General features: G+C 34.8%; 1 protein-coding gene and 1 pseudogene across 1 annotated transcript; both read left to right on the forward strand.

The window, feature by feature from the left end:
- The first annotated feature begins 511 nt into the window (after positions 1 to 511).
- LOC110123147 (olfactory receptor 4C11-like) lies at positions 512 to 1,443 on the forward strand. The gene is given in 3 exon segments (XM_070463190.1): positions 512 to 820; positions 822 to 862; positions 864 to 1,443. Coding segments are annotated over 3 exon segments (930 nt in total).
- A 7,230-nt stretch (positions 1,444 to 8,673) lies between these two features.
- Positions 8,674 to 9,604, forward strand: LOC139033710 (olfactory receptor 4C46-like; annotated as a pseudogene).
- The last annotated feature ends 15,873 nt before the right edge of the window (positions 9,605 to 25,477 follow it).

The following is a 25,477-nucleotide window of genomic DNA, read 5'->3' on the forward strand; positions in this document are numbered from 1 at the left end:
TCAAAAAAATAATGAAGTGGACAGCATATTATAAATTAAAGATTTTACATGTTAATAATAGGAGTTGACTTTAAAACTGTAAACAACTTGAAATGTTTGAGAAGTAGAATAAAAAGTAAACTTAGTCAAAAGCAACCTATTAAAATAAGTGACATGATGGCCTGGACCAAATTACTGTGTATTCATTACTAAAATTTTATGTTTATTGTTTCTTTCTCTCTGTCTCACCCTCTATCTTGTGTGTGTACTTATTATGTCTGAAGAATAATTTATTTTTCATTGTTTTCCTATTTCTTGTATTATTATTTTCATATGCAATCAAGGGAAATAAAGTATTATACATTCCTTTTCATTCAGATAAAAGTAATACATAGCAGATAAATGAGTGCCCATTGAATCGTGGCAGTCCCACACTTATTTGGGCTCCGACCCTTGTATTCATAAGTACCTTTCCTGTTCTCCTTTGCAGAATTTTTTTCTAACCAGTGCTTTCCTCTAATGAAGTGAAACAATGTTGCAAAATAGCAGTGTAACTGAGTTCATACTCTTAGGATTGACAGAGGATCCTGAGAGACAGAAAATTGTGTTTGTAATCTTCCTCATTTTCTATTTTGGAACTGTGGCAGGGAATTTGTTTATTATTGTGACCATCAAGTCTATCCAGACACTTGGGAGCCCCATGTACTTCTTTCTATTTTATTTGTCCTTGGTTGATACCTGCTTTTCAACTTCCATGGCTCCCAGATTAATTATAGATGCTCTGTCTGCAAAGAAAATCATATCATACAATGAGTGCCTGACTCAGGTCTTTGCACTGCATTTTTTTTGGCTCCATGGAGATCTTTGTCCTGATCCTCATGGCTTGATCGCTATGCAGCCATTTGTAAACTTTTGAATTATCCAACCATCATGAGCCGGAAAGCCTGCATCATCTTGATTGTTCTTGCATGGATAGTATCTTTTATACATTCTATGGCTCAGATTATCCTGGCCTTGAGATTGCCCTTCTGTGGATCCAATTTGATTGATCACTATTGCTGTGATATGCAGCCCTTGTTGAAACTTGCCTGCATGGATATTCATGTGATGAATCTACTGGTGGTGTTTAATAGTGGGTTCATTTGCACACACAGTTTTATAATTCTGATAATCTCATATATTGTTATCCTGCATTCACTACAAAACCACAGTGCAGAAGGGAGGAAAAAAGCTCTCTCCACTTGCACTTCCCACGTCATTGCAGTTGTCTTATTTTTCGGGCCATGTATATTTATATATTCCCACCCCACAACCACTTTTCCCATGGACAAGATGGTGACGGTAATTTATACTATTGGAACACCCTTCCTCAATCTGCTCATCTCCACACTGAGGAATGCAGAAGTGAAACATGCCATGAGAAAGTTATGGCCTGTTGGAATTACCTCAGAAAGCAAAAGATGAATTGAGGGCCTTGCTTGATTACTTATTGAGTCATGGTTTGACTGTCTGTACAGACATATGAGAGTATGTGTTTATTGTGGGAATGATATATTCTCTCATAAAGGGTTATGAGTTGCTCCTTTTTCTAGTTCACAAGTAAGATGAACGTTAAGGCTTTTCATTCTTACATTGACCAAATTTACCAATTTTAACCTTGTTCTCTTGTCAAAGTTTATTTTGAAATAAACTCAGTGAAATAGCATGAGTTTTCTTTTTCCAATTTTTTTTTAAATTTCTGGGTCTATACAAAGTTCAGTGTCTACATGTAATGCACGAGGAGGGCCATATATTATTTTAAAAAAATAATGATTCCATCATAAAATCATCTAATTTACTCCTCCATAAACCCAGCACAGACAAATTCAGACACTGTACAGGGTGTCAGAGTTATTTGTATTTCAGATGAATGAGTGATAAAGTTAAGAGGTAAAGAAGAAAATAAAATGAGTTAACATGCAGGTGAAAAATAAAGTTAAGAAGTTAAGATAATAGAATAAGCTATACAGGGAAGAAAATTTAGAAGCTTTTTTGGTTTATAAAGTATTTGTAGATAAAATCGGGGAATGATGTAATTTTTAAACAATTTTTAGAACATAATATACACATGATGCATAATTTTGAATATTCACCTGCCCTCAAAAGTGAGTCAGAGAAAAGAGAAACTATGAACTCTAAGCATCCTTTCACTTCTCTCAGGAAGAAATAGAATGCCTGATATGTATCCAGTGCTTTTTTTCTTTTCATGCTAAATGTCTCAAAAAATATTACAAATTTCAATATGTCTATTGAAAATATGCAAACAGAAAATCTAAAGTTCAGAGAAGTGAATGTATCCTTGAGGTTCTGCTAAGAAGTACCACAACAAGGCTTTAAACCAGATCCATATGTATACCCTGTAAGAAATAAAGACTGCTAATCCACATTATCCTTTAATTCACACATCTGCAACATGGCCTACAACACATGAAAAGTCAGGAATTGATGAAATGGTTATGAACTGTTTTTATTCTAGCTTAGAGATGAGTAATATAACATAATGATTAAGAGTATGAGCTTTGAACTCATACTCTATGAATCTAAATCCTGTCTCTACCACCTCATTGTCCTTTAATTTCAAGGAAGTGAGATGGAATACTGGGCCTCATTTTTGTCTATAGATTGGGAATGAAAATAATCCCTATCTTATAGTCTTGTTGTGAGGATTAAGCAAGGTAGTATACATAAAGAACTCTGAATAAACCTGACAATATGGTAAGTGCTATTTATTTTCATCATAAAATGTATTTTTTAAATATCTAGTAAAATTTATAAATTTTAATAATAGCCATCATATATATTTACCAAAACATTTTTATTTCATTCAGTGAATGCAATTTGTAATTATAATTATAGTATTTATAATTATAAATGTTCACTACATATATCAGCCCAGTATTGTTAACAGTATTAAATATAAACCTAAGAGAATGTTAAACACATTGCTATTGCTTAAGAAAGAAATAAAGATTTGGAGTTTTGGATGGACATTTCAAGCTGCTATATTTAGAACAGATAACCAACAAGGACCTACTATATGGTGCAGAGAGCTCTGATCGATATTCTGTAATAACCTAAAGGGAGAAGAATTTGAAAAAGAACACACACATGTATATGTATAGCTGAATCATTTTCCTGTACACCTGGAACTGAAACAACATTGTTAACCAGCTATGTGCTGTGTGTGGGGGGGATTTCCCAGGCAAGAATACTGGAGTGGGTTGCCATTTCCTTTTCCAGAGGATCTTCCTGACCCAGGGATCAAACCCTCATCTCCTGCATTGGCAGGTGGATTCTTTACCACTGCCCCACTTGGGAAGCCCTTAATCAATTACACAATAATATAAAATTAAAATTAAAAAAACTTTATTCCTCAACTGTGTGTGCAATAAAACAGAGAATCACTAAAGAAGAAAATCCATATAATTAAGATAATAAACAGAGGAAATCAGTTTGTTAGTTCAACTCTATAGATTGTGAGATCAATTTTAACGTATATACACTACTATATATAAAACAAGAAGAACAACAATGGCCTATTGTACATATTCAATATCTTATAATATGCTATAATGAAAAAGAATCTAAAAATAATATATATATATATTAATATGTGTGTGTATTACTGAATCACTTTGCTCTATACCTGAAACTAACATTACACTGTAAATCAACTGCATTTCAATAAATTTTTTTAATTAAAAAAAAAGAAATAAAGAAATCTTTAGGGAACAAATGTCAAGCTTTTTACATTTTGTGTCATCAGCTTTAAATATGAGTTAATGTGGAATCTGAATAAAAACCAAAAGAATAACAAATGAATAACAAATTTGTCAACCCACAGATGAATGGCTAAAGAAGTTGTGGTGCATACACACAATGGAACAATAATCAGTCATGAAAAGGGACAAATATGAGTCAGTCCTAATGATGTGGATGAACATAGAGCCTATACCGGGAGAAGTCAGAAGGAGAGCAAACATTGCATATTAACACATGTATACATGGAATCTAGAAAGATGGTCCTGATGAAGCTATTTGCAGGGCAGCAGAGGAGACACAGACATGAGAACAGACTTACGGGTGAAAGTGGGGATGGGGAGGGGAGGGGGAGAGGAGTGGAGAGAGAAGCCTGCAGGTGTAGCCACCACCACATGTAGAACAGACAGTCAACGTGGGTTTGCTGTTTGATCCAAGGAGCTCAGACTGGGGCTCTGTAACAGCCTAGAGGGCTGGGAAAGGGTGAACGTGGGAGGGAGGCTTGGGAGGGAGGAACATATGTACACCGATGACTAATTCCTGTCAATGTATGGCGGAAATCAAACCCATATTGTAAAGCAATTATCCTTCAATTCAAAATAAATTTTAAAAAATAGTCACCTCATAGAAACAGAAAATAGAAAAGTGTGTGCTAGGGGCTGAGGGCTTGAGGAAATAGAAATAGGCTGATGAAGCTCTACAAATTTCTGTGACAAGATGGAAAAGTTTTTAAGATATAATGTAGCATAGGGTGACTACAGATGAAAGCATGGTGACTGTATTGCATCACTGAAATGTGGTAAGAGAATAGAACTTAAATACTCTCACCAAAAGGAAAAAAAGAAAAGAAAAGAAAGTTGAGGTTATGGATGTGTTACTGAACCAGGTGGGAGAAATCATTTCACAGTTTATTGCTGTTGTTGCTAAGTCGTGTTGAACTCTTTCACTATGCCATGGACTGTGCCTGACAGGCTCCTCTGTCCATGAGATTTCCCAAGCAAGAATACTGGAGTAGGTTGCTGTTTCCTTCTCCAGGAGATCTTCCCTACCCACCAGGGATTGAACCTTCATCTCCTGCACTGGTAGGTGGACTCTGTACCCCCGAGTCACCTGGGAAGCCCAGGCTCCTCTGTCCATAGAATTCTCCAGGACAGAATACTGGAGTGGAAAGCCATTCCCTTCTCCACGGGATCTTCCCAACCCAGGAATTGAACTTGGGTCTCCTGCATGGCAAGTGACTCTTTACCATCTGAGTCACTTCCATAGTCCTCTGTGTGTGTGTGCTCAGTTGCTCAGTTGTGTCTGACTCTTTGAGACTCCATGTACTAAATACCACCAGCCTCCTCTGTCCATGAATTTTTCAGGAATTCTGGAGTGGGTTGCCATTTCCTCTTTCATGGGATCTTCCAACTCAAGGATCAAAGCCATGTCTCTTGCATCTCCTTCATTGGCAGGTGGATTCTTTACCACTGTGCCCCCCATGGGAAGCCCATGTAACCCTGTAATGTATGAAACACATTTTGAATTCAAGTACTTTGAAGTGGCTTCCATCAATTTTATGCTTGCACTGCTATCTGTGATTCATGTCTCACACATTGGCAGGCAGATTTTTTAACACTAGATCCACCTGGGAAGCCCAATCAAAACTGGGTTTCCAGAAAAGGTTTAATGTTGAAAAGAAGACAGAAGTACTCTCTCTGACATAACTATAATGCAGATCCCACACTAGAATTATGCCATTGCTGCTCTTCACAGGACATTCAGCATTCATAGAAACTCAGATTCAGATAGAGAATGGGAATTCACATGCTTAGGTTGCACGTACAGGGGATACAAGTCCCTACTCAAGAATAGGTGTTTTTCAAATATGTCTCTTCAGACAAAGCCTTTCCATCAAAGAAGATAATTAATTCCTTGGAGAGAAAAAGAATCTATAAGACAAAGTACTTGAATCTTAGTGGAAAACTCTTTAAATATCCATGCATTGCTGGCAAAAATGCTTCCTTTACTTGTTCACACCTACAGAGCAAGATTCATCAAGGTTGAAGTGAATACTTTGGTGTGTTTCCATCACACAGTATGCCTCCTGTCCATACGATGAGAGCCATCTATGGAAGAGCATTTCTCCATAGTGTTCCAGCAGAATGCATTTCAAAGTTAAGTTCCAGGTTTTTTGTGAAAACTTTTTGATGCTTTAGACTAGAAGTGAAGATTTAAGGCTTATAAAATGACCTACTTATCCACTGTTGATGTGGTACTGAATTGTATGAATACTGTCTTTCTGAGTGTGTCATAGTTTTTGTACTGAAAGTTATTTATCCCAAGAGGAGGTCTGTTTGCAAATGGGATTAGTTCTGAATACCCCCAAATATCACTAAGATCATAGAAAATCTGAAGGTAAGTTCTTCAATAGTGCTGATTCTTCTTAAAGATTGTTAGTTTCCATATATAGTAATGACTATGTTTCATCACTTTTCAAATAGGGTAATAGAGCATTTAATCTTCACCCCATTCCTCTAAAGAGGGTTAATGAATATAATTAACCTAATTTAGCAGATGAAGAAATAATTGATGCTCATAGAAATTAAGAAATTTGTAGGACTCAATTTTCTAACACCAGATGCTCTTCTTTTGCCAAGAGACCTATCTTTTAATAATTAAGACTAATCATGAGAATGAAAACAAATTTGAAACACACTTCATACTCAAGATTTTTACATTTACATTTAGTAAATGCAAATACTAAATGATGTAAATAATCATCTGTTTAATCCAAACATGAATAAGAACTCTTCCTGTGATCAAACATTATGGATAATTTGAGTCTCTGAGGCTTTTTTAAAAATAAAATTCCAGATGATAATTCCTCAGTTAATTGCATGGTTGAATAGTTCTCTGTATTATTGATCAAAATACCAATTCTTTCTGTCTCCTAGGTGCATAGACAGTCATAAAAATAAGTGAAGGTCCTCTGTGTGCCCTCTGCAGTGTGGTGGATATATTCATATATGTTTCCTCAATCAATTCTCATAATAGCCTGTGAGGTGGACATTATGTTCCGCATTTGATACTAGAGGAAACTAGGATGTAAGTTGCCAAGAAATATACCCCAGAATCAAGCAGCTGCAAGTGGAGAAACACAAGATCCTTATCTATTTTGTTTTGTTTTCTTTTGTTTTCCTGATTCTCAAATCAGTATGTTTAACTGCTGGAATCATCTTTTCAGCATTTTGCAAAAGAGTCTGTGGGTTAATGTTTTGTAGGGAAATTGTGGAGAAAGTACATAGGGATGAGGAAGAGACAAAATTAAAATTGACCCTCAATGAAAGTAGTATTACATGATTATTCAAAATTAGGAATTTCAGTAAGTTTTACTGTGTGTGTGTGTCTGAGTCTGTGTATATTTATATTTCTTCATGGCATTGCTTCATAGACACTTGCCTCTGGAGTAACATTAATTATAATTGTTGTGATTATATCCAAAGGTTCTTATTAGACCAACATTGTTTATTTTAACCTAACAAGATAGATCACTATTTAAGAATTCGGAGGAAGTAAAAAGAAGTAGAATTTGAACTAGTCTTAGATATGCTCTCTATTAGTTGTCTGATTTTTGTCAAAATCCTTAGTTTCTCTAAGCTTCTCCTCACTAGTGTGAAAAATAAGTATAAAAATGATAGTAGTAATCATTTCAGAGGTCTGCAGTGATAATTAAATAATCAAATGTCTCAAAAAACATTTAGAGCACAGTAAGTGTTCATTTGGAGAAGGAAATGGCAACCCACTCCAGTATTCTTGCCTGGAAAATCCCATGGATGGAGGAGCCCAATAGGCTACAGTCCATGGGGTGGCAAAAATGTTCATTATTATTTTAAAACTAGTTTTACTGTTGCTAGTGAATATAATTAGATTTTGGGGTTATCATTATTAGTCTTACTATTAATATTAGTCTGATATCCATTACCTAGTGCAAATGGATGAAATAATACCATGTACAGGTTACTACCATGACATACACATAGCAATCAATCACCATTAGCTACGATTAAGTTATTGGATTTGGGCAACATGGCTTTTCAGTTCTGTTACAATATCCAGAGTCCCCTGTATTCATTCCTTTCCTGTTATGGATGCCCCATAACACTAAATGTGAATGCTTAATTACTCTGTTACGCATAACACTTTGATCTCCATCTCCTTACTGAACCTCATCCAAGTCCACTTGGTCGAAGCCACAAAAAAAATCTTTATGAGAGTTATATGCAAAATTCACTCTTTCTCAAATTTGCCTTCATGCCTACACTCATGTGCTCATATTCTTACACTTAAATTCTAATATTTACACTCAAATCCTCATGCACTCATAGTTGAAAAATCTTTACGATATCAGAATATTTTCCATCTTAAAAATCTTATTAGAATTTGGATATCTATAGAATCTAGGCAATTGCTGTTTATTAGATGAAGAACAATAAATTCAAGGCTGTGTTAAAAAAAAAAAAAAACTGTGACTTTTTAAGGTACTGTGAACAAACAAGAACACGAAAGGCTTACATCCTTTTTTTAACTCCGTTTTTTTTTTTGTGTTTATTTTTTTACTAAGTCTTTGTTGTTGTTGTTGTTGTTGTTTTTTGTTTTATTTTTTATTTATTTATTTTTTTTTCCATTTATTTCCATTAGTTGGAGGCTAATCACTTTACAACATTGCAGTGGTTTTTGTCATACATTGAAATGAATTAGCCATGGATTTACATGTATTCCCCATCCTGGTCCCCCCTCCCACCTCCCTCTCCACCCCATCCCTCTGGGTCTTCCCAGTGCACCTACTATATGTTGAAATAGTACTTTGTGTTAAATAAAATACATGATTAAAGTTAAAAAAAAAAAAAGAACACGAAAAGCATGGAAAATAAGAACAACGTGACAGTTTATTCTACTGGGACTCACGCAGAATCCAAATATGCAGAAAATCATATCTGTTGTGTTTTTGGTTGTCTATATCTCTATGGTAGGAAATGTATTCACTATGGTTGCCATCACTACCAGCTCATTACTTGGGTCCCCAATGTACTTCTTTCTGGCTCATCTCTCTTTTATTGATGCCTGCTATTCCTGTGTTGATACCCCTAAACTGGTCATAGATTCACTCTATGAAAAGAAAACCAGTACTTTCAAAGGATGCACAAATCAAATCTTTTGGGAACATTTCCTCGCAGGTGTTGGTGTCATCCTGCTTACTTCAATGGTCTATGACCACTATGTGGCCATTTGCAAGACCCTGCAGTATAAAACCATCATGCATCGGCTGTTATGCTGGCTGCTAGTGGGAGTGGCATGGATGGGAGGCTTTCTTCATGGACTCATCCAGATCCTCTTCATCTTCAGGTTACCCTTCTGTGGCCCTAACGTCATAGATCACTTTCTGTGTGACCTGAACCCTTTACTCGATCTTGCCTGCACTGATACCCATAATCTAGGGCTCTATGTTGCTGCCAACAGTGGTATTCTCTGTCTGTTAAACTTCCTCCTCTTGGCTGGCTCCTATGTGGTCATCCTGCGCTCCCTGAGGACCAAGAGCTCGGAGGCCAGACGCAAAGCCCTCTCCACTTGTGTCTCCCACATGACAGCCGTTGCCATATTCTTTGTGCCCTGCATATTTGTATACATGAGACCTGCAGTTATTTTGCCTGTTGATAAATCAGTTGCTGTATTCTACACTATAATAACCCCCATGTTAAATCCCTTAATCTATACCTTGAGAAATGCTCAGTTGAAAACTACTATTAGGAAATGGTTTAGAAGGAAAGATATTTCAGGTGAAATATAAATGTGGCCAGAACTCAAAATTGATTGAACAGAAGTAACTGCCAAAAGGACATTGCTGATAATCTCTGCAAAGAATACCTAGTGAAATAAAGAACAACAACAACAACAATAAAATCACCAAACTTAGATTCTGTAAGAAGGGGAGTAGAAATCGGTGCAAGAAAATGGGAAAAGCCAAACCCAGGACCATTCTTTGAATATGTAGAAAATTTTATCAAATTGGGACTTGATATCACTGAATTCGTCAATTTATATGGATTCAAGATGTTTATTTTAGTAAAAATAAAAGCCATAAAATATAATCTTTCTTATGAATAATCTCAACAACAATCCATAGAGATAGGCACTGCTATTTTTCCCATTAGCAGGAGAGAGACTAAACAGAAAGGAATAAATTCCAAAATGAAAATATCAAAGAACTAATAAGCAGAATCTAACTGATCACTCAAATCATGCTCAGAAAACTGTCAGAAAACAATGTCAGAAAACAATGTCAGAAAACAATGACAGAAGGGTAACCTAATCACCATTCAAAGAGTCTGGAACTGTTTCAGACCATAAATACACACACACACACACACACACACACACATGCATACATATATGTGTGTGTGTTATATTACATGTCATATATTATTACATAATAATATTACATATTATTAATATCATATTATAATTAGTTATATTACCTGTATAGTTATATATATGTATTACATATACAATTAGTTATATAACATATTATCATATTAGTATGTATGTGTGTGTGTGTGTGTTCCCAGTCATGTACAACTCTGTGATCCCATGGACTGAAACCCACTGGCTCCTCTGCCCATGGAATTTTTCCAGGCAAGAATACTGGAGTGGGTTGCCATTTCCTACTCAGAGGATTTTCCTGATCCAGGTATGGAAACTGCATTTTTGTGTCTCCTGCATTTTCAGGCAGATTCTTTACCACTAGCTTCACTTGTGAAGCCCTAGTATGTATACTATTATATAATAGGCTATTACATATAAGTAAATACTAATAATTTTATTAATAATTATGCCTATTTATATACATCATAGTAGATTATTAGACATTGACTTATCACTGTGATATGTAACTGCAGAAGCCAGTCCTTTCTCCAGGGGATCTTCCAAACCCACGGATCACACCCAAGTATCCCACATTGCAGGTGGATTCTTTATCATATGAGCCACCAGCAAAGCCCTAGAATGCTGGAGTGTGTAACTTATTCCTTCTCCAGTGGATCTTCCCAAGCCAGGAATAGAATTGGGGTCTCCTGCATTTCAGGCAAATTCTTTACCAGCTGAGCTACCAGGGAAACCCTCATAAAAGCAATAGGGCATTCAGTCTCTAAAGGGCAAGTAATAAATATCACATCATGTGTCCAAATTTCCTTTTGGCATTCAGGATCCTTTAGCATTGTCCATGTGGCCTTATTATGTTTATGATCCATCACAAAGAGTAATGATTTAAATCAAAGAATATTTTGAAGTCAAACAGAAATTTCAATTTATTAAATAAACTATCATACTCCTTAAAACATTTGCTTACTTGATAGAAATTGTTTCTACAAGTAGCATGATGTATGGTTTATAATAAATATCAAATGAATAAATATAAGTATTTACAGCAAGCACCCATAATTTTGTCTTCCCTGGTTGGGAAGATCCCCTGGAGAAGGGCATGGAAACCCACTCCAGGATTCTTGCCTGGAGAATCCCATGGACAGAGAAGCCTGGGAGGCTACAGTCCATGGGGTTGCAAAGAATCAGACATGACTGAGCAATTTAGCATGTGTATGGCATTGTCTAATTGATTATGGAATTTTAGCTCAGGTCCCAGGTACTGAACCCATGTGGTTATTTTCTCAGATCTATAGTTGAAATAGACAAAGAGCAACCAACAGATTCTTATTGTTGTTCATTGTACCATAATCCACCATGTTGATCCATTACATTGATGATATGCTGACTGCATCTTCTGATCAAGAAGCAACAATTGCTTTAGATTTTTTTTGTAAGACATTTCTGTGTCAGATGTTAGAATAAATCCAAATAAACTTCAGAGTACCAAACTCAGTGATCATTTATAGGCACAGTGGTATGGGGCATATCAAGGTATTCCTTTTAACATGAAAGTTAATTTGTTCCCTCTGTCCTTTCCTATAAAAAGAAGATGCACTGTACTCAGTGGACCTCACTGTTCTTTGGAGAAAGCACATTTTTTTTAATGTGGGTGTATTTTAATGGCCCATTTATAAAGGGACACAAAGAGCTGCTGGTCTTGAGTGAGTTCCAGAAAAAGAAACAGCTTTGCCACAGGTTCAGATTGTCATTCAAGCTTCTCAGCCACTAGGGACAAACAATCCAGTAGATCCATGGTGCTTGATGTGTCAGTGGAGATAGGGCTGCGGGAGCCTTTGGCAGGCCTCCACATGTGAACTGCAGTGCCAGCACTTAGGATTGTGGAGCAAAATCTTGTGATCCTTTTCAGATAACTACTCTCATTATGAGAAATAGCTCTTGGCTTGCTTAAGAGAGACTGAATGCTAAACCATGGGCCACCAAGTTACTAGGCAACCTGGGTCTCCCATCATGAACTTGTTGCTGGACCCATCTAGGACATATTGCTTGGGTATACCCAGTAATAGTTCATTAGTCATTAATTTCATCAAATGGAAGCACGGTATATGAAATCGGGCTAAGTTGATATGTGTGTGTGTTCAGTCGGTCAGTCATGTCTGACTTTGGCCCCGAGGACTGTAGCACACCAGGTTCCTCTGTCCATAGAATTTTCAAGAAAACTGGAGTGGGTTGCCATTTCCTACTCCAGGGGATCTTCCTCATCCAGGGATCAAACTCTAGTCTTTTGCATCTCCTGCACTGGCAGATAGATTCTTTATTTTGTTTTAAGTCATATTTTAATTGATTTTTTTTTAACTGAAGGAAAATTGCTTTACAGAATTTTGTTGTTTTCTGTCAAACATCAACAAGAATCAGCCACAGGTGTACCATGTCCCCCACCTCCTGAACCTCTCTCCCATCTCCCTCCCCATCCCACTCTTCTAGATTGGCACAGAGCCCCTGTTTGGTTCCATGAGTCATGCTGCAAATTCCCATTCTTTATCACTGCACCATAAACTCAAAAGTGGAAAATTGCAGTGCTACAGCCCCATTCTGGAAAATCCGTAAAGGTCAGAAGGAAGGTAACTCCACTCAACTGAAAAAGTTCAAGCAGTGTATGTGGTTTTTCACTTTGCTGAAAGGAAAAATATCCACATGTGTACTGTATACTGACTCATGATTTTAATCAATGGTTTGGCCAGATGGTCAAGAGACTTGGAAGGAACATGGTTGTTGGAAGATAAGCAGCAAGAAAATTAAAGGAATAGGTATCTTTACATACTTTTTTAGATATATTTTTAAAAAAAAAAAGTGTGCCACATGCCACAATGTAAAAATTGGAGTGACACCACTCGCTACTACCTTTAGACATCCATTAGCAAAATCTTTCTATCACTGTTAACGTAGGTTTCGCCTGCTTAGAGGTCTTATTTCCAAAGGCAGAAATGAGTCACCAGGAGACACAACAATGCTACATTGATCTGAGAGTTAAGACTCCTGCCTGATCACTTTGGGCTCCTCATGCTTCTGAATCAACAAGCAAAAATGTAAGGTAGTGTGATCCTGACTGCTAAGGAGAACTGGACTCCTCCTCCTTAAAGGAGAGAAGAAAAGTATGTCTGGAATATAGTAGCTCCAAAGGACCCCTCCTGAGTTACCATATCTAATGATTAAGTTCAATAAAAAACTGCAACAACCCAATCCATTTACAATTACTAATAGCCAAGAATTTTCAGCGATGAAGTTCTATGCCATCCTACCAGGCAAAGATAATGAACAAATTAGGTGATTATTGAAGGCACAATCATTCCTCTTTGCGAAAACAGCTCCACTTAACTTTATCTCCCTTTTTACTGTTTTCTGCTCTTTAATTATCTTTGTACAATGTGTCTTAATGATAATAATTCTTGCATTTATATATTCTAAAATTCCTCCATTATTTTAACTGTATTTCTTTTCATAAAATCCCATTATCCAGTTCCTTCTCTATTATATTTTCAGTGTACCTTAAATGATCTTATTTTTAAAAACTATTAAACTTGCACAAAAGATCTTTTCATAAAAAGTGAAAAGTTAATTTTTTTCCCCCTTAATTTAAGAAAATCTTTCTGAGAGTCTCTTCTTCATGTGGTTATAGGATTTCCTTTAAGCATTGTACCACAGTGTATTTGCTAATTGGTAAAACTTCATTTTTAGAGAGGTTTTAGGTTCATGGCTAAACTGAGATTAAAGTACCAAGATCCCATATACCTCCTGTCCCCACAATGGGACACTCTCCCCCTCAGAGGGATATACTTGTTAAAATCAAAGGAACATACAATGATGCACTGTTAGCACCACAAATTTATAGTTTACATTAGGGTTCACTCTAAGTACTGTATATTTTGAGGGTTTTGACTTATACATTGATAAGATTCAAAATTATAGAAACAAGCAGAAGAATTTCACTGCCTTAAATATCCTTGGTGCTCCATCTATTCATCCTTCTCCCTTCCCTAATCCTTTACATTCATTTATACTTTTTCTGTCTCCATAGTTTTGCCTTTTTCAGAATGTCATATAGTTGAAATTATATAGCAGGTAGTCCTTTCAGTCTGGTTTCCTTCATTTGGTAATCTGCATTCAAGTTTCCTGAATGATTTTTTCACAGTTTAATAGCTCATTTATTTTTAACTCTGAATAATATTCCATTGTTTGGATATCCTACAACTTATTATCTATTTATGTCCTATTGAGGGACATCTTGGTTGCTTCCAAGATTTGGTAATCATGAGTAAAGCTGCTATAAACATCCATGTGCAGCAAAACTGCTTTCTTCGTGTGTATGTATTAATCTGTTTATAGGCCACATTTTGTCTTTTTACTAGTTTTTGTTTTCTTTCATCTTGTTATTTTTTCCCCCTTCATTTTAACAGCTCAGTTGGTAAAGAAACTGCCTGCAATGCAGGAGACCCCGGTTTGATTCTTGGGTTGGGAAGATCCCCTGGAGAACATATAGGTTATGCACTCCAGTATTCTTGGGCTTCCCTGTGGCTCAGCTGGTAAAGAATTCCACCTGCAGTGTGGGAGACCTGGGTTCAATCTCTGGGTTGGGAAGATACCCTGGAGAAGAGAAAGGCTACCCACTCCATCATTCTGGCCTGGAGAATTCCATGGAGAAGTCCATGGGGTCACAAAGAGTTGGACACAACTGACCGACTTGCACTTTCATTTTAACGGGAGTGGGCTTTGATTCTAGATACAATGACTAGCCACTTACTCATAAATTTAGGTAAATAATTATATTATACAACTCCCTAATTAATATAGGAAATGGCATTAAAATTAGGTCATTAGGTGGAAAGCAAGTAAATTTGTTTATAGTGATCTGAATTATTGATCCTATCTTTGTATCATTATTATTTTTGATAGGGCACCAAGAGAGTTGACTGACAGGAACCACATTAAAATAGTTGCTACTACAAATACCTCTGTACTGCACAACTTGTTCCCTAAAGGTGTGCTTCCTTTGAAAACAAAGTTTGATACTAAATTTTTTCAAATTATTTTTCATCTCTGCATTTCTTAGCGTATAGATTAAGGGATTGAACATGGGGGCAATGATGGTGTAAAATGGCACAAATATCTTATCCACAGGGAAAGCAATGGGAGGTCTAAGATGGATAGAGATAACAGGTACAAAAAATAAGATGGCCACAGTGATATGAGGCCCACAGGGAGAGTGGGCTCTGTGTCTTCCCTCGGCTGGACGATTATCTAAAATGAACAATATAACGCCATAAGAAACAAACAAGACAGCAAATGTAACTAAGGCAACCATTCCTGAAAAGGCAATCACAAGCACACCAGTGAGTAGGTGTCAGTACATGCAATTTTTAGCAATGGAAAAATATCACAGAAATAGTGATCAATTTCATTAGGACCACATAAAGGCAAGCCGATTGCCATAAAAAAAATTGAGGAAAGGAATGGACGGATAGATCCACCAGCCTAGGCAGCTAAGAGGAGATGATTGCATCTTGTTCTTTTCATGATGATCATATAGTGGGGAGGCTTGCAGATGGCAACATAGCGATCAAAGCCATGGCAGTAAGAATAAAGATCTCAGTACCTCCAAAGAAGTGCATGATAAGGACCTGTAGCATGCAGTCACCATAGGAAATAGTCTTTCTCTCTACTAGCAGATCTCCAATTAATTTGGGTGTAACACTGGAGGTATACCAGATGTCTATGAGGGATAAGTGGCTGAGGAAATAGTACACTGGTTGGTTAAAAAGAGGACTGCATTGAATGGAGAAGAGGATCAGAAGAGTTTCCTACCAACAGGACAAGGTAACAGAATAAGAAAAACACAAAGCAAAATATCTGTATGTTATGGTTATATGAAAGGTCTAAAAGAATGAATTCTGATGTGTTTCTCTGGTTTTCCGTTTGCGTTTACTGTAGGTTATACACAAATGACTTACATTTCTGAAAAAAGGAAAACATATGCTTGGTGAATATGAGCACAATAATATAAAATGTACAAAAATACGTTTGCATGAATAAAATCTTAATATTATAGATTTAGTAAACGTTTTTAATCTCTCTGACTTTATAAGTCTATTGCAAAACAATTTATAATGAAAATGATTATATGATTTACCCAATTACTTGTAAAGATTTTTAAATATTTAAACATTATTTTGAAAATAAAAAAGTTAACTGTTGTTAATAAAATATTTTACAAAAGAAAGAAGGCTAATTGACCCAAGGCAAGAAAATATTCTTTTGCATATTTTTCAATTCTTGTGGCCACATACATGAAGGCAACTTTCCTTTTCTTAAAATTATCTAACCAAATTCCCTGAATTATCTGGGAAGAATTCCAAAGAAACACAAATTTGTTAAAAATCCCAGCTTAAACTGCTGAACATTAATTTAAATAGGGCATCCTAAGATTTCTGTGATGCCTCAAGTGGTAACGAATCTGCTTCAAAGCAGCAGACACTGGTTTGATCCCTGGGCGGGGAAGAACCCCTAGAAGAAGGAATGACAGCCACTCCAGTAATCTTGCCTGGAAAATCCCATGGACAGAGGAGACTGGAGGGCTACAGCCCATAGCATCTCAAAGAGTTGGACACAAGTCAGCATGTACACATACTCTGTGATCAAGCACAGTTAATGGGTCATGGTAAATCAATGTGATTGTTGTTGCATCAAAAGGCAAAGAACTTTTGAGAAATATACATTAAGATTTACATTATAATTTATATTTTATTTATACAATATTATTTTAACTGAAAAAATCTACAAATTAATTTATTTCTCATATTTATATTTCATGTGTTAAGACAATTAAAAATACATACTGATATTGAAGTTTGTTTTGGATATTGGTAAAGAACAATAAGTGTTGTGAAGTTGCTCAAGTGTTTGCTGCTGGAAACTTCAGGCAAAAAAAAAAAAAAACTACTGCTAATAAAAGAGATGATAGGACAATTTTTGGTCCAGTTATCCCTCAGTGGCATGTGTTGCAGTAAAGAATTAATGAAATGTTTATAGATTTTCATCTTTTGTAACTAAGGGATAATCTTTCGACACTATTTAATCAGTGTAAAATAAGTGCAAGATAGAACAAGTTCACTTCTAGATGCTATTTTAACCACTGATGAGGAATTACTTGTCCACAGTGGGTTTGCAAAAGCTAGCACACTTTTAGTATTTGACAGTCATATCCAGGCCCCAAATGTCTATTTAAAAGAAAAAAAAAAGCAAAGATAGAATGAATGTTTTTATAGGAAATGCATGGTTTTCATATTTAAAAACTGTCAAGTCTAGGGCTTCACAAAATTATTATTAATATTATTTATAGTCTCGATGATCATTTTAGATGGCAAATAGTTAACAGGCATTTTAAATGGCCTGTATGACACCATTTCTATTTTAAACTATTATTCAAAACTGCAATATCACAGAGGTTAAATTTTCTCATTATTACTTTGTTTTCACTCTCACTATAAAGCTTCCAACCTGTTTTTCTGTAACTACCAGAACACAGTATCAGTCACACAGTGTTCATCAATTAGCATTAACTCAAAAGTATTTAAAAGGTTTTTTGGGGGAAATGCAGTACATTAATCTGCCTTCTACATAATTACAATTGATACATAGGGGTTTTTTTTGTTTGTGAGGTAGAATAATTTTGATATGTCAAATAAAATCATTTATATAAAATTGATTTAAAGAAATGTATTATATAAGTAGACAAAAATAAATTGGAGAGAAATAACTTCATTAACCTGAATCTCTGACTTTAGAAGAGACCTAGATAGAGAGTCAAAATAATTCCTCAGAATTGGAAAGTAATACACTAAAATGAGAAAAGACAAAAACCCTAACTCTTTTTTAATCTGAGGTTAAACAGGAGTTGAGGTGAATGGGGAAGAAGATATCACAAAAGGCAGCAATGAAAATAATGGAATCTCAATTCAGAATCCTCATCTGAGCAGAAAGCAACATGCAAATATCGGATTAATGAATGTTCAGTGTGTCTTTCTGAGTATTTGCACTTGTAAAAAGATATTATGTATTTAAAAGAAACACATTAAATCAATAATAGATTAAAACAGCATCGTATCTTCCGAGCTATTATAATGTAATGAATGGTATTAACAGAGGTAAAAGGAAATGTGAAAATTCAGGTGAGGAGAAAATATTGTCACAAACCAACATTTTGAGCATGAGATAGTAAGGAAATCTATACAAAATCTGAAGACACAATGGATGAAATAAAAAATACCAGGCAACCACTAAATAGATGGTTCAAGTAATGACAGCAAAGTTATGGGAAAGTTGAGGAGTGCTAAATTAACTAACCAGTGTGATTCTCAGGCTAATGGTTTAACATGTTTGAAAGTCTCATCGCATTTATCTTAGAATTAAGATATTATTACATAATAATTTGATGAAGAATATAAAATACCCAGTGATATATATGGTTCATAACACACTTCTTTTTAACACTCATTTTTGTTTGAGCAAGTAGTTTAGCAATCAAAGAAAACTGTCATGCCTACATAAAAGTTCAACAAAAAGAAAAAAAATTCCACATAATTTTAACAAGTGCAATCACATAAGCATCAATTTTAACAATATGGTGATGAAAAAATGTCAATTAGTTTGATGATAGGTTGGTTATTTTAAGGTTAATTTTTAACACATATCAATTGTCTGATTTTCTTTGCATCATGAAAAAATTCTCCAAAATTACTTTATTTCTTCATTTGAAAATATCTTTGCTGTTCATTATGCTGTCAGCATAAGATCAGGCACTCTCATATTTAACTTACATTGTCCACAATATATTTAAATTTTCTCTTGTTTTATTAAAACATTGCATGTTACAAACTTATTTTTATTGATCTAGATGAAACTAGTCTATGTTAAAATGGCAGCTACTTTAAATGGAGAATTACTCATATTTATGGATATTCAAGCTGAAATTTGGTCTTATCTTAAAAGTAATAAGGGAAAATGCATACAAGTAGGGGATGAGGCACAATGAAATACATTGCCAACTCGAGAATGCTTTATTTCTGTTATGAAACAGTATTTTCCATTTAAATAATGCATAATTAAAACTAAAATATGCTGTGACATTATTATAGTAATTAAATTATCACATGTTACAAGAGAAGTAATAGATTTTAGAAAGAAATTATATCAAACAAATGTAAGCAGCATATAATCAAGCCAGCACATGGCTGGTGGGACACGACCCAAACCAGTGTCACAAACATCAGGCCTGAGTGGCTGTCAGGTTAGTTTTAGGATGCATCAAGAAGAATTCCACCTCCAGATAGTTATTTGTCAATTTGTTCCTTGTACAAAAATCTGAAGTTAAATGCAAAGAATAAAGACCAGTAATTCAAACATATCTCTCAAATATTTTGGAAAATCAATACATCTTAAATTTTCCACAGGTTTACAAGGGAAGCAGGATTAAAATATTCACTAAAATTATCAGTAATGAAAGCAGTGTATCTTTATCCCTCAGGAAATCATATTTAGGTCCTGGGTATCATCTATTTTATACCTATGCCTGAGGAAAATTTGGTTGGGAAGGACAGAATATAAACTACAGTAACTAAGCAAAAATGGTAATGTCTTTGAAAGCTCTAAGTAATTATATTCCCAAAGGTATTTGAAAACATATCCACAGCAAAGATTGTCAAGCCACTGTTCAAGGTAATGTCCCTGTTCCTCTGGTTGTTTACTTTCCAAATTTATCTTATCTTGCCTCAGGTATTATTCACCTGGGGGCTCACAAAGGCTGTAGACAAGCTATTTCAGAAAACTCTGCTCTGTGTTCTTGCAGCTTTCTGAAGGCTGGGAGGGAAACTAAAGTAGCTTTCAGGAAAACCTGAGATGAAGTAGGACAGAGAGAACCAATCATGTGCATTCCAATAATGGAACGAATGGACAATCAAGGTCCTAGTGTGTAGCTGCTGGCTCAGATGGTAAAGAATCTGCCTGCAATGTGGGAGACCTGGGTTCAGTCCCTAGGGGGTTGGGAAGATCCCCTGGAGGAGGGCATGGCAACCCACTCTGGTATTCTTGCCTGGAGAATCCCAAGGACAGAGGATCCTGGTGGGCTACAGTCCATGGGGTTGTAAGAGTTGGACATGAATGAGTGACTGAGCACACATACTGTATAGCAAAGAGAACTATGCTCAATATCTTGTGATAAAATACAATGTAAAATATGAAATAGAATATATATATATTATATAAACTGAATCAATTTGCTCTGCAGTAGAAATTAGAATTCATTTGAATCAGTTCTAATGAGATGGATGAAACTGGAGCCCATTATACAGAATGAAGTTAGCCAGAAAGATAAAGACCAATACAGTATACTAACACATATATATGGAATTTAAAAAGATGGTAATGATAACCCTATATGCAACAGAAAAAGAGACATAGATGTACAGAACAGACTTTTGGACTCTGTGGGAGAAGGAGAGGGTGGGATGTTCTGAGAGAATAGCATTGAAACAAGTATACTATCAAGGGTGAAGCAGATCACCAGCCCAGGTTGATGCATGAGACAAGTGCTCGAGGCTGGTGCACTGGGAAGACCCAGAAAGATCGGGCGGAGAGGGAGGCAGGAGGGGGGATCGGGATGGGGAACACATGTAAATCCATGCCTGATTCATGTCAACGTATGGCAAAAACCACTACAATATTGTAAAGTAATTAGCCTCCAACTAATAAAAATAAATGAAAAATAAATAAATAAATAAATAAACTGGCTAATGGACATGAGATTGAGCAAACTCCAGGAGATAATAAAGGACAGGGACACCTGGCAAGCTGCAGTCCATGGGGTCACAAAGAGTCAGACATGACTTAGAAACTGAACAACAAAAGTAATTTAAAAATAATAAAATTAGAAACTATTGCTTGGAAGGTAAATATTTGCAGAAACATGGATGGACTTACAGATTATCATATTAAGTGAAGTAAGCCAGACCAAGTAAGACAAATAATTACATCACTTCTGTGGAATCAAAAAGTGATACAAATTCATTTATTTACAAAGCAGAACTAGATTCACAGACATGGAAAACTGACCTCTGGTTACCAAAAGGGAGAGGAAAGGGAGAAAATTAGGAGTTTAGTACTGGCATATACACATGAATTCCCTGGTGGCTCAGATAGAAGAAACTGACAATCCTATTTTGAAATTTGTGTAGGAAGATACAGTTTCAAAAGTATGTGGAATAGAAATTCACATTCAAAGAAAGAACAGAGCTGGAAAACTTACTCTACCAACATTCAAGATGAACTATAAAGCTCCCATAAGTTAAGTTGTGCTGTTGAAATGTGACAGAATGCTTATAAATAAATATATATGTATAACTTTTAAACAAAAATATCAAGGTAATTCAATGCAAAAAGAATAGTTTTCAGAACAAATGCTTGATCACTTGGATATCTATATGCAAAAAATATGAGCCTGAATCACTACCACACACTATACACAAAAATTAATACAAATGAATTAGAGGTCTAGAAGATACATCTAAATATATAAACATTCTAGAAAAAAATTTTGACCTTGAGAGAGACCATTATTTATGAGATATGATGACAAGCATAAAGCATAAAACAACTTAAATTAAAACCTGTCAAGTTGTCCTGCACACCCAATATATCATCCCCATTTTTAAAATAAAAGGAAATTCACAAAAGAAATAAAGAAAAGAAAAGAGAATCCACAAATTAGGATTATATATATATATATATATATATATAATTTATATATTATATATATAATACACATAAATTTAACCATATTTTTGTAAATAAATATATATATATATGAAACATATATATGGCAAATATATATTTAGAATATATAGAAAGAACTAAGTGATAAGAAACAAAGAACTACTATTTTTAAATTATGGAAAGAACTGAAAAATAAATGCCTCCTCCAAAAGATATACCAATAAAAATATTTTTAAAATGCTTACATTACAGTAATTTATCACTGCATACCTCCTAGAATAACTGAATGGAAAATAATACAGTGACCAGAATGTGGAAAAGTATTTGTGCTTGATTTAGGCATTCCTTCTTGTGCTTTAAATATCTCTCCACATACTTAGTGGTGCCTAGTGTTTCATGCTGACCATCACATGGATCCTATTAGAGTTTCTGTTTACATACATAGCCCTCTGATGAATGTGAAAAAAGGTGGGCTTTGGACTAAAGTACTTTGAAATGACTTCCATTAACTTTATACCCTCACACTGTTCTAACTCTCAAGTAATCAACACTAGGTTTCCAGAAAAAAGTTAAATACCAAAACAAAGATAGAAATTTTCTCTTTGAGATGAATCCACAAGTTGACTGTATCACATGTGCCCATGCCTTAATTATGCCATCACTGGTATTCACATGACATTCAGGCTTCTTAGAAACCCAGGTTCAGATAAAGAAATGGGACTCACATGTTTTGATTGCAAGTGCAGGGAATACAATTACCCACCCCAAAATCAGTGTTCCACAAGCATGTCTCTTCAGAATATCTGCTTTTCATGCAAGGCTTTTCCATCAAGAGTTAATTAATTCCTGAGAGAGAAAATAGCATCTATAAGATGAGGTCTTTGAACATCTGTGGAAAACTCTTTAAATATCCATGCATTGCCACTGAAAAAGTCTTTTTTTAACTGTTTACATATGCAGAGCAAGATTCATCAAGGTTGGGATGACTCACTTGAATGTGTTTCCACTAAGCTTTCTGCCTCTTGTCTGTGGGACAAGAACCACCTATACAAGATCATTTCTACATAATGTTCCAAATGAATCCATTCTAAATTCAAGCCCAAGGTTTTCTGTGAAAACTTATAAGACTTTAGGCTAGAATAAAAGATTTAGTCTTATATAAAGAATTAATATCTACTCTTAAGTTAAATAATCTGAAATGTCTTTATGTTTTCAAACTGAAAGTTGCTTATCCCAAGTTGAAATAAATTTGAAAATAGAATTAACTCTGAATGCTCTCAAATATCATTAATATCATGCAAAACCAGAAGGTAAGTTATTAGTTAGGGTTAATACTTCTTAAATTGTTACTTTACATGTATAGTTAGTAATCAAATCCTTCAATACTTTTGAAATATGGATACAGAACATTACAACTTCACCTGTTTCTTTAAAAGATAGCTGGTAAATAACATTAACCTAGTCTGATAGATGATACATTTGAGGCTGGAGATTAAGAAATTTATGTGAGCTAACATTCCATCACTAGATATTCTTTTTTTTTCTTGTTGGTCAGGAAACACTTATTTTAATAATGAAAGCCATTTCTGAGTGATGAAAACAAAAGTTAATGCACTTTGTACACAAAATATATAAATGTATTAGAAGATAAAAAGTAATCACTTTTATTCCAAGCAGGAACAAGGATAAATCTTTCTTGGATCAACTGCTATGAGCATATGAGTTCCTTTGGCTTCTCCCAGTGTACTGCATATTTAAAAGTTTCTCTGTATTATTATTCAAATTGTCAGTTCTTCCTGTCTTCTAGCTGCATATAGAGCCATAAGAGAAACTGAAGTTGCTTTGCGTTTTCACAGCAGTCTGATGGATATACTCATATGTGTTTCCTCAATCAATTCTCATGACAGACATAATGTTCCCACTTGATACTAGAGGAAACATGGGTGTAAGTTGACAAGAAATGTACCCTGGATCAAAAGCTGCAAGTAGAAAAGGCAAGATTCTAACATGGTCTTTAGATTCTCAAGTCAGTATACTTAACCACTGGGATCACCATTTCAACATTTCACAGAAGAGTTTGTGAGTGTATGATTTCTATGGAAATTGTGGTAGGAAGGAAATGGGGGTGAAAGAAAGACAAAGATAAAATGGACCTTCAATGAAAGCAGCACAGCATAGTTTTCAACATTTGGGAATTCCAGTATGTTACACTGTGTGTGGTTGTGTCCGAGTCTGTGTGTGTATGTATTTCTGACTGTCAATGAAATTGCTTCATATATTCTTGACTCTGATGTACTATCAAAGCAATTATAATTATTACTGTTATAGCTCATGTTAAAAGGGAGAGTTCTAATTCAGTGTAAATTTAAACTTAACAATAAGGGATTCATTTTAAGAGTTTGGAAGGGGAAAAAGATATAATCTGAAGTAATTTTACACCTGTCTTTCATTAGTTGTTCTATTGGGGCAGGAACCTAAATACATAATTAAAGTAACTATAATAATTATTGTTATTATTATGGTCATATCAAAGGAGTTTGCTGGCTTAATATTATTTACTATATAATATCACAATATAAGGTGTATGTAAGAATGTAGAGGAAAAAGAACATAAGAAGTATAATCTGATATAATCTTGACTTTGCACTTTATTAGCTGCTTGATCTTGGCAGGATCCTTAATTTCTCTATTTTTCTCTTTCTGATATGTAAAATATGTATAAAAATGATGGCAGTAAACATCCTAAAGATTTTTAATGAGGATTAAATAACCAAATGCCTGAAAAAAAAAAAACCACAAAGTAAATGTTCATTAAGTTTTTTAAATAATTTTATTGGAGAATTTTTAATTTAAATTAAGATTTAGTTAATAGTATCATTAGTATTACTAATTAACATTAGTTTCTGAGATTATGTGCAAATTCCAGGCTGCTATCATGCCATGCCCATGTAAACTATTCATTAAGTATATCAGCTATTATAAAACTATCAGGTTTAGGCAATTGGATTATCAATTCTATTACAATAGCCCCTGTATGTTTTCCTTACTTTCTCATTACCAATGCAAGGGTACACTTAATGTCAACTAATACAAATAGTTTGATAATGACATTAAATTCTCTGGTTTCCATCCCTTTACTGAATCCCAGCCTACTTCATCCAAGTCCATGAAAATTTTACTATACTTGTATGCAAGATTCCCTCTTTCTCAAAACCCTCTTCTCCACTACATTCATATTCAAGAATTCATATAAATTCTTATACTCATATTTTTATATTCTCATACACTCATATCTAAGTAATTTTCAGTGTTTCAGAATTATTTTCTTTTATCAGAAAAAGTCATAAAATGTATAATACAGTATAAACTATGGATTAATTATAATTTACATTGATAGGCTTACTAAATTCAAAGTAGAACTAATAAACTGTAACTTTTTTCAGGTAACATCATTAGTTATAAC

The sequence above is a fragment of the Odocoileus virginianus genome, unplaced genomic scaffold (assembly GCF_023699985.2).
Source record: "Odocoileus virginianus isolate 20LAN1187 ecotype Illinois unplaced genomic scaffold, Ovbor_1.2 Unplaced_Scaffold_39, whole genome shotgun sequence".
Taxonomy (NCBI): Eukaryota; Metazoa; Chordata; class Mammalia; order Artiodactyla; family Cervidae; genus Odocoileus; species Odocoileus virginianus.